Source organism: Accipiter gentilis, chromosome 33, assembly GCF_929443795.1.
Source record: "Accipiter gentilis chromosome 33, bAccGen1.1, whole genome shotgun sequence".
Lineage (NCBI taxonomy): Eukaryota > Metazoa > Chordata > Aves > Accipitriformes > Accipitridae > Astur > Astur gentilis.
Window position 1 is genome coordinate 17901648 of NC_064912.1, and position 10629 is coordinate 17912276.

Genomic DNA, 10629 nt, shown 5'->3' on the forward strand with positions numbered 1-10629 from the left:
CCACGCAGTGAGCAGGGTCCTGGTGAGCAGCTCTCTCCAAAGCTCCTCCAGACCTGGAGAGCAGAGGAGGGCTTCTGCAAAGTCCCCAACTATCTCGCAGGCTTCATTTGCTTCTAGTGAGTCCTACTCTGTTTTGATGGCCTTGAAGCCTCATCCTGTGTCAGGACACATGTTCTGAATAAAGATTTTTTTTTTTTTTTTTTTTCCTGCCCATCTTGAATTAGGAGGTTAATGGCCAATTTCACTATCTGGGAGAGGCTTAAGCATAACAAAACAGGAGCTGCAGCCCCAGCTGACAGCCTCACGCTGCCATCTGTGCTACAATGGGTTGGGAACTTCAGTCCAGTTTTGGAATAAAAAGGGAGAATGATTAACTAGTAAACGAGCAGGGTGGTTACAGCTGCCTGGGGAGTGGGTGAAAGGAAATTACTTTAAGCCTCCATTATAGCAAGGCTGGGTTTTTCTGGGGTTTAGCTGTTCTTAAAGCATGGATTCTTTTAACCTTTAACACTAACTGCAAGGAACACTTACGGGTCATAAATCCCTTCCTTATTAATGTCACCCGCTCTCGCACCACAGGGTCGTGTCTATCTTTACTCCTCTGTCATGGGAGCAGAGATTCCCTCCAGGGTGAAACAGCTGCAAACACTCTGCCACGCCTGAGTATCAAAGATTTAAACCAGAGAGTTTTCCAGAAAATTATAAAGGCAGCAGCAAGCCTGTCTCTGGGAGAAGAGCATGTTCCTGAGAGGTATCAACAGTTGCCTCTTGGAACAAAGGAATGACATTGAACTCGGGAAGCACTGAAAAAACATCACTCTACATGTGCCCTTGTGTAAGGAGCAAACTCCATCAGACTGAAAAGCTCCCACAGTGAAGCGCTCACAAGGTAAACATATCTTTAAGGCCTTGAAGAAGGTAGGTGAGGTTCTTAACAAACATGCTTGAAACAGTGAGGAGCTAACCCCCCCCCCCCAACCAACCAAACCCAGAGACAATAGGCAAAAAGCCCTAATAATGCAGGTAGCAGTGTGGGATCTACTTAGAGAGTCACACATCTTAAATACAATTTATGGAGTTTGGGATTTTTTTTAAAACCCTTGCTTTTCACTGTTTTCTTTTGACCTTTCTTCCAAGGGTCCCTGCAGCTTGGCTGTGAACAGTGAAGGTGTGCAAATGCACGTGTCTGTTTTGATCGGTCTCAGTGTGGTTAAACGTCCAACTACTTGTTTGAAATGGGAGCAATTCAGGAGATGGGTCGTAGCACCACGCTGCAAAGCTGCGTGTGAATAAATTCACTGCGCCCCTGTGGGCATGGAGTTTGGGCTTTATCTGGATTTAACAGGTTTCTCATGACTAGAAACTCTGTTGTGCAGTTTTGCTCTAATTGGAATGGGAGCAGGTAACTGTGCTCAAGGGAAAAAAGATATTTAAGCAGTAGTAGGTTTAGTGTTTGCCTTTCAAGTATTTCAAACACAGATACTTATCCTGCTACTGTAGCTGCTTCCCAAATACTTTTGAAAAGGAAACAAAATTCCTTGCATCTCCTCTGAGCCAACAGGAAATACTTATTAATTTGGATTCCAACATGACTCAGTTCAGAGATTATAACAGTTGCCAAAACAACTGGTGGAAGAGCTTACTGGAAGTGTAAAATCAACAAAAGCAAGATAGGAAAAAAGTAAGAGATGAAAAATCATCTGCAACCATGTTTGGAAAAGTATTTCTAAATATTATAAAAGAAGCTAATGCTCACAGCAAAAATTACACTGATCACATTTTTTCAGAAATGATATTTATTCAATCACACTGCTCAGCATGAAATAATAACTGCCTCTAACTGGATGCTTTATTTGATACATGTCCTGGAGGCTCTGCAGTTCAACGCTGTGTGTTATTACTTTATTTCTACCGTTTCAAGGTCGTAGTAGTTCACCTATAGGGTGGTATCGTGTTAAGTCATTCTCACAGTCATCTCTTGGTATTTGCAGTCAAACACAAGAGACTACATGCCCAAATTTAAATATGAAAATGACTAAGCAATTAGTCATTTCATTGTAGCATACACTTCTTTTTCTTTTGTACCTGTAAGAATAGCAGATCTTGGAGGATTTAGGACTTGGAAACATACATTCTGGCACAAACAAAAGAAAATCCTAGCAGTAGAAAGACAAACAAACATATTTAGACAACTGTGTTTATTCAGGCTAAAAGAAGAGCACTAACATTAGCTTAGAGGGGGACTCACTGAAAGGCCATGGTCAGACATCAGAGAAGCTCTTCCGACTGAGGCCAGGTCTACCCTCACACTGCAGGCGTCTGAGCACAGCACATCAGCTCTGGAGCCTCTGTCACACCCTAATAACAACCAACATCGTTTCAGTTCTTCTTGGAGGTTACGCAATGGGAAGGAAAACCTGAGTATAGCAGACTTGAAGATTGCTATGTTGCTTTTTTACTGCCTTTCTTTTGATAAGAAAATCAGCTAAGGAATGCCATGGTGCATTATCTGTGTAATGTACTGGCTGGAGGGATCTGCTGAAGGGAGAGGGTCTTTCCTGCTCTCCTGTGCAGCATAGTGCCTCTGGTACCTCACGTGGAGCTAAGTGCTGCTTATGACTGCACGCACGCACAGCTGGCTTACTGAGACTCTACTTTCTTTGCAGAGCCTTCCCTAAAGCTTATTTATAGTCAATATCTGCATTTAGAATGCAATTTGTTCTACCAGAAGTTAAAACTACGCAGCAAGGATTTGTTTAACACCATGGTCTCTCTAACAGCTCTAAAATAAACTGCTGTCCTTTTTTTTATTTATTTTTTCCTTCCCCTTCCTGAAGCTTGATGCAGAAATAAAATCTGGAAATGGAAGAGCCATCATCCTGTTCTAAATGCAAAAGCCCAGGTTTGCTTCACTGAAAAAAATGTGGCAAGCTTTGTTGCTACCATGCATGAGATAGATATATTTTAATTAGTTGCACAAACTCTAAAGGCCTATGTGGGATTATAAAGAAAACTGCTGTTGCTTTTGCAGAGGGAAGTGCGTGGCAGAGGGAAGCGCAGGTGCATTTCACTGGAACGTTTCCATTTTTCCTCCCTTTTGGAAGGTGCAAGAATTTACATTTCCCATTTCTACCACAAAAAACATCAGTAAAAAAAAAGCGGGTTTGCAATGATGTTTTAAACACAGGAAAACTGCTGCAACTATAAACTTTCCTATTCTTTAAGTATATAAAGAGTGTACAAAAGCCTGTTATAAAAATATTTTGTTACAGGTCTTATATTGGGATAGTCTAGTGTTACTTATAAAAATGCTAAATATTATCTGATTACATTAATTTACATAATACTTCAACCTGTATGTTTACTGAAAGGATTATACTTAGGTAATTATTCCAAAGCCTCATGAGCTTGTGTTTCTTTTGGAATAATGGTCTCAAGTGAAATCTTCTCAGTTTAGTCAGATACTTATTTCCCTTTGCCACAAAAAACCCCAAAGTGCTTAACTTCTCTGTGAGCCTTTAAACATCTCACACCTGAGTTTAATACTTATGAATCCCTTCCGTAACAGGCACCAGAGAAGGGTTCTGCATGTCACTTGGGCTCACGTCATAGCCCAACTTCTTCATATCTTTGGTCACTACGTTGAAGGAGATGGTCACAAAGCCTTGAGATCGCACCCTTGTTACTAGAAGAAAGATATGAAAAAAACTGGTTAAGAGAGGTTTCTGAGTAGTTGTTGAACTCCTCACATATCCAGGTAGGACAGTTCTCAGCAGGAACAACTAGTCTTTTTTATCAACAGAAGATGGATGGCCAAGCAGTGGCCTGCTGTCGTGCAATGGTTGCAGTCAGGAGCTCCCAGGGACTTACCTTCTCTTCCTTCTCCCTGTGCTACAACTTTGGGGTCAGTAAATTCCGGACGTCTCCCTGTGAACCAACTTGGAGAAGAAAATATAAAATAATTAATTGGATGCATTCACTAGTGTTTAGACTTGACACAGTTCCTTACATACATGTTAAAAACCAAAAGGGGGGGGTGTTAATGACACTCCCAGCTTTTGTTTGCAGTACAGAGTTTTGAAGACTGATTCACTTCATTGCTGATCTACTTTGATCAAAGATAAGTTTTGCCTCTCTAAGGAAAAAAATTACACCAATTTCATACACATTATGTTAAACCCACATTATTTCTGGGCGAGACAGAATCCTACAGCAAAGATGCTTTTGAAACTGATTCATCTCTCGATTAGCCAGAGTAACAGAGAGGCTTGGATACTCTGAATACATCAGAGGTGGACATAATACAAAAGTATACAAATCGGAGTGTAGGTTCTACAAAAGGGTCATTGTAAAGAGAAGAACAGTAAATCAGTTGAATCCTGACCGTGGGGCCCACAGCTTCCCACGCTGACTCTGACCCAAAGTGCTCAAGTACCACAAGGCTGGCTCTGCGCAAGGGTAGGCAATCCACAACCAAACAATCAGCTCACAGATCATTCAGACTGTATTTAAATAAACAATACAATGGAAGTTAAAAAAAACCTTAATACTCTCAGTCCCTGTGTATAGACTGTTACTTTGGAGGGGATGCGTGTGTAAACAAGACAAAGGTTACAGCAAATGCACTCCAGATGGAAAAAAAAAAGGTAGAACTGGGAATTGTTTTTCCATGTTCTGCCTTTGCTTTCTAGGTTGCTCTTAATGTGGCTACCCTTCAAGAAAAGTCCCTAGCTACGATGGACTGCAGCACAAATCCTTAGAGTCCAGTGACAACTAAAATGCTCAATAAAATCAAAGTAGCGCCTCTGCAAGTCACATCACTGACACGAATCAACCTGTGGAGCATGGAGCTGCCACTTGGTACAGTCTGCTCTGCTGAAATTAGTTCTTTTTCAAACCAACAGAGTTCAAATGTGAGGATGAAAAAAAGATGAGTTAGCATTACTGCAAGCAGGTAGTTAACATGTTTTAAGAAAGCTCTTCAAAAGATCTTGACACCTAAGAATGTGTATTTACCTACAAAACTCAAACCTATCTGGTTATGATACAAAGCATTCACAGGTATGCACCAGTGAGTAGCTGGATATACCTTTGTGACTACAAGCAAGAAGGACTGACTTAAAAAAAAAAAAAGTCTTTAATTATTACCTTGTAAACTTCTGCAGCCTAGATGTGGACTCTGGAACAAACATAGCGATGGTTCTTGTATGCCTAAAACAAACATGAGATGCACAGAACTTAAGAAACGAAGCAAACAGCACTGGCAAGACTTCTTATATTTATAAAGATACCAGAATTTTGGACACATAAGACCACTGAACATTTTGAAGTGTAATACTTTCCCTTCCACAAAGAAAAAGTGTGTTAGCATAGGAAGAGCGCATCTTCCTCCACTTCTAGCGGTGGGAATGAAAGCTTAGCATGTGCCGAGAGTGATGGGGGAGAGATAACGTGCTGTGCTTCACACTTGGGCTTTCCACATGCTAGTTTTGACTTTACAGTTGTCTACAGGATTACCAAAAATTATTTGATAACCAGGGGCTGCTGCTAGAAAATCCATACTCTCCGTACCAAAGGGACAGGACTTGATAAGGGGATATAAGAACATTTTTGTTTCTGAAACAACATAGTAACTGGGAAAAAAAATCCCCATTTCAGTTCTGAAAGACAGGTTTTCACCTCACCTCCCAGGTGTGAAGGGAACATGAACAGCTCCATAACCTCTGACCACATCATTTCCAAAAAAATCAGGTCCGTAGACGCTCACTACAATCTGCGGCCCTGCAAATGAAGTGTGCGTGAGAGGGGTGCCTGGTCTGCGAGCTGGATCCCACCACCCCCAGCACTCACAGCCAGACGGATTGGTGCTCTTGAAGGTAATGTCAATGGGGAAGTTCCAGACGAGTGTGGTGGGCGCGACGTCGCTCTTGGAGGTAATCTGGGAGATGCCCTCCTCCAGGCCCTGTGGGGAGAACGTGGTATGAGCCAGGGGCCTGCACTTAAGCCCATTACACACATGCTGCCGGTGGGCCTGGCAGGCAGGCTGGCTTTCAGGGTCCTTACCGCTGTGGGAACCCAGTCTTGGCCATAGACGAAGCAGAACTTGCAGTAGAGGTCGTCAAATCCGGGGAACTGTGGGAGAGAGAAGCTGTCTTGGTGGGAGAATTGCTGGGACTGAGGGTCAGCCCCAGTCCCCGGCCTGAGGGCAGCCTGCCCCACCATGACTCAGAGCCAGCCCGCCTTGCTTGGGGTCGGGGCTGAGCCCGGGACGGACAGGGCTGCCTTACGGAACGGAGAACCGAAGCAAGGCCGCGTTACCGGCACCGCGCTGCTGAGGCCCAGGCCGGGCTATGTCGCGGGGGACCGGGCTCCCTGCCCCTCTGGGAGCCGCCGGCCACCCTCCCCTCCCTTCCCTCCTCCCGTGCTCACCTGCCCGCTCTCGATCTGCCCGTTGACCGCCAGCAGAAAGACGCCGGGGCTGCCGGCGGCCGCCATGGCGCCGGGCTGGGCCTGCCCCGTTGCTATGGGCGGGCCGCGCTGCAGCCGTTGCCATGGATACGGACGGCGCGGCGGCGGGGACACACTTCCTCGCCGGACGGCGCTTCGCGGAGCTCCCGTGCCGAGCGGGCTTTAAAAGCGGGCAGATCGCCCCCAAAACGCCCCAAAAAACCGTCCCCCCACCCCCCCCCCCCCCCCCCCACCCACCCACCCACCCCGCGGTGCGGGCCAGTGCCGCGGGCAGCGCTGTTCCTTCACCACAGCCCCCCTCACCGCCATGGCCACCTTCACCAGGCCTGAGGGGCCGGAGCTGAGGCCCGTCGGCCACAATCCCCCCCCCCCCCCCCCCCCTTTTACTCTTCATACCACCTCATATTTTGAACTTTCTGGGTTTATTATGTTAATATTAGCCTATATCAACCCCAGCAAGCTGTTTTTAAAGCACAGCCAGGGGAATGGGGCCTTTTCCCGGTAGCAGGCGTCGAGGAGGCGGCCACTAGATGTTGCTGCCGGCCGGGCCAAAGCGGTTCCGTCCGTTCCCGGGCAAAGATTTTTTCCAGGGATTTGGGACCGGTGAGGAATAGTGTGATTTTGTGGTCTCCGGAGGGTCACCCTCATGGGTGTGAGGAGAGGGGAGAGGCCGGTGGGGTCCGTAGTGCCCCACAGCCAGGGGATTATTCGCCCGGCCTTAGGGCAGCGTGCCGTGCCTCCATAACGCCGTTGTCTGGATGTGGCCGCACGTAAGTGTGGGAAGGGGAGGATATGGGACGGTGCTGGTTTAATTAGCCTGCTGTAATTAAAAAGGAGGGGGTGAATTTTGTGCGTCAACAAGGCAGACAAATGTGCTGAGGCCCTGCAGAGCTGAAACCGCTGAAATCTGCTGACCAGGTCTTACTCTTTTCCCCACAGAGGCCACGACGTGTCCCTCCGTCACGCCGGGGAGCTTCGCCGCCCACACGCACATCGGCGCCGCGGAGGCTGCGGTTCATCCCTTCGCCTCCTTTCTGCATCCTAGATGGTGCTCCCCCTCATTGAGAGCGATCCGGGGGGCGTTTGATTGCCACCGGACCCTCCGGGGAAGGATGGGAGGAATGAAGGAAGCCCTCGCTCGGCGTCTGTTTGGGTTTCCCGTGCTGTGGTCGCAACGAGTCGGAGACCTTTCGCACATGGGCTGAGCAGAGATGCAGACTAGCACGGCTGGGACAATGCCTTGTCCGCATCCACCAGCTCCATTTTATCTCCCCTCTGGCAGACCTGGTGGAGATGGCTTTGCTGCTTTGGCTCCCTGCAGTGCCACACAAGGGACTTTTTGTTGCAGGTGTCTTTCCTTAAGGCAAAGGGACCCCCCAAGGTACCGCCTCTTCTGTTGAAAGGGGTGGTGTGGTTTATATTGGACTGAAAGTAAACTACCATTACACTTCACGCTGAAAAATACCTTCCACGTTCCAATAGATGAACTCTCTGTCAAAGTCTATTTCAAGTCAATTTTTCAGGTTTTGAGTTGTTTTTTTTTTTTTTTTCCACATTCAGCAAACATATTTGGCCAAGAGAAGAATGGGAGAAAAACAGGAGGGATGGGAGGGTATGGCTGAAATTTTATCCTTTCTCCCCTGCCCCTCAGAAATACTTCAGAGAAAATAGTTCATGTGAACTGAAAATTATCGGGGGGGGGGGGGAATAAAACAGTTCTCAACCAGCTGTCTGATGCAGCTAGCAAGGATGTTTAATTAACACTTTACTTAGCTACCTCAGAGCTAGCTAAGAGCCAGTTTAAGGATTCTTTTCTTGCCTGGCAAGTGATATACAGCTGCTGGAGGAGTTAATACCAGCACTGGGATACCTTCCCCATGACAGAGAGAAGGCAGCAGGATTATTCTGCAGCTGTGAGTCATCTGTACCTGCTTGTGGAAGGACTCTATCCCATCCCAGTCATAACGAGACATTTTTTTCTTTCCTCCCTTGCATGCCAGTCTTGTTCTAATTAGCTGCATTTTTAATCTTTGTGAGTGGAATGAAATCCCAAGCAAAGAAGCATTTTTACCCTGCTGGAAAACTTAATTAATGATCCATCAGAGAGTTTGATTTCCAAGCATAATGAAAACTCATGGATCGCAGCGACTCCATAGGTGTTACTTAACGATGTTGCTATTTCTCTTGGCCACGTAAAACATTCACCTCTTCTCTTGGTCTTGCCCTGACCCTGTGGTATGTGAAGGGACTAACGGGAAGCCGTCCTGGGGTGTTTGGGGCCGCAGCGATCCTCGCAGGGAAGAAGGGCACTCGCCTGCTGCTCACTGACTTGTCATCTCTTGCAGATCCTGTGCCCACGTCGGGTCCCGGCTCCACAGGAACGACTCCTGGTCTAGCGAGCACGCCAGTGTCCCTCTAGCACTGACCTCCATGCACAAGGCGTGTTACACAGCTAAGGGAATTCCCAGAAAGAGCCAGGGGTTGGAAGAATCCAAATTGCTTGGAGCTCTGTCACTAAGAGCTTCTGAATCGAGCCGACGTACCTTGACCTGACTTGCGGAGCTGAACAGGCTGCCTCATTCCTGGGGCGATGGGTTCCTGGGGGGCCGGAGGGTGGTGGTGCCGTCTGTTTCCATAGGGATTGACTCCGCAGTTGTGTGGGTGAGGGCTGAGCTAGCCCTTGGGAGTGGGGGAGCAGGTGGAGGAGTTCCTTGTCCTGGGAAAAGCTGTCAGGCAGTGACAGAGCGTGATACAGCCTGTGGTGTGTATCTCCTACCATGCCTGTTGCCCATCACCCCATCTCTGGGCTCCTTCGGCGTAACTGCAATAGCAGTAGTAGAGCCCTTGATGTGAGTGGCAGGTCTGGGCTCTGCTGCTTGCTGCTGCCTGGGAGAGCAAGCGCTTAAAATTCCTGTGCTGCGGGGAGATACCCAGAAAGCAGGTACTTTGTCACTATTACATTTTCAAGTATGATTAAACCAACCCTGGGGCTGATTCATTGCTTCCAACAGGCGCTCGGGGAAGGTGGGTGAGACAGAAATGACAATACAGTGGCACAGCAGAAAAGTTTATTTTTAATCCCAAATATTTACGATCAACACCTGCTAAATGGCCAGTGAAATACATTTTATGGTGTCATTAATCTGCAATAAACCAGTTTTATTTTTAGACTGTTTGCACAATGTTGCCAGCCTGACTCATCCCTGCCTGCATTTTAACTCTGCGAGGAGGCTGCAGAGAGCTTCCCTGCCCTTTGTCTTAACAGCCTTTTACTTCTGTTCTCGGAGCTCTTCCCACCTGCTGCTCAACTCAAACAGCATGGAAGGAGGATATTCTCACAACATCAAACGACATACCAGAGGAGGATATGCTTGCTGTAATTCTTGCTGAATATATTTACCTGGAGATTTATTTTGGTGGGAAGGTAATGGGGCGAAGACAGGTGGGGCGAACTTTTGCATTACGTGTCTGAACGCCGCGAGCCGGTAAATGAGGCCCAAGGGGTTGCAGCTGCACCAGGAGGGTCCCCGTCACCCTGGTCACAGCAGGGAAGGGGCTTTGCTGGGACTGGGGGACACACACTGCGCTTTGTAACCCAGGCCAAGTGTGAACCCAAGGGGACTCGCTCCATCCTCAACCCAAGCACGTTTTACCAATATCGCCCCAGAGCAGAAAAGCAGGGCAAAAATCCAAAGCAGACATTTCAATATTCAATATTCTGCTCCCCCTCATTATGCTGGGCGATTTAGCAGGTAGGGGTTCAGCTCAAACACCCCCCTGTCCCTGTGGCTGCCAGCCCTGTGCCAGGCAGAGCAATGCTGGGTATGGGAGGTGTCGCTGCCAACAAGCTGTGAAATGCCCTGTCTTCTATGAAGAATTAATTTGTATTGGAACTTGTTACCATTTGTGAGATTTTTTTGTTGTTGTTAATGAGGAAAATTAATTAGTGCCTCGGTCTGAGCCAGTCAGAATAAATTAACATGCAGGCAGGAAGGGAGAGAGGGTGAGGAGGACCGGAGGAGCTGGTTCCCAGCGGGGCCATCAGATTTGATAAGGGTATAAGGAATAAGAGCAATAACCAGGGTCTGGGGAGAAAAGGGGAGGGGAAGCGAGGTCCTTCCTTTGCCGGACGCAAAGCCCTCCTGCTTGTTGGTCTCCTGC

General features: G+C 47.4%; 1 protein-coding gene across 2 annotated transcripts; it reads right to left on the reverse strand.

Annotated features, from left to right (window-relative positions):
• Positions 1–1778: 1778 nt before the first annotated feature.
• B9D1 (B9 domain containing 1) lies at positions 1779–6533 on the reverse strand. 2 transcript variants are annotated; one of them, XM_049791464.1, is made up of 8 exons: positions 6430–6533; positions 6064–6132; positions 5851–5962; positions 5685–5781; positions 5149–5211; positions 3871–3938; positions 3534–3685; positions 1779–2358 (listed from the first exon to the last, which is right to left on the reverse strand). In XM_049791464.1, the coding sequence occupies exons 1-7, from the start codon at positions 6493–6495 to the stop codon at positions 3540–3542; spliced, it is 621 nt and encodes a 206-aa protein (XP_049647421.1). In that variant the 5' UTR covers positions 6496–6533; the 3' UTR covers positions 1779–2358; positions 3534–3539. The 2 variants fall into 2 exon arrangements, with proteins under 2 accessions (XP_049647421.1, XP_049647420.1); XM_049791463.1 differs by having other exon boundaries at positions 1779–3685.
• Positions 6534–10629: the final 4096 nt, after the last annotated feature.

What these genes read in the sequence shown, in the direction of transcription:
- B9D1 (XM_049791464.1), bottom strand. Translation starts at nt 6,495, where the DNA reads ATGGCGGCCGCCGGCAGCCCCGGCGTCTTTCTGCTGGCGGTCAACGGG. An exon ending in AGGCTGCAGAAGTTTACAAG is followed by an intron (nt 3,939 to 5,148) that starts GTAATAATTAAA and finishes TTCTTCTCCAAG; the next exon opens with TTGGTTCACAGGGAGACGTC. An exon ending in ACAGGGAGAAGGAAGAGAAG is followed by an intron (nt 3,686 to 3,870) that starts GTAAGTCCCTGG and finishes TCTTTCTTCTAG; the next exon opens with TAACAAGGGTGCGATCTCAA.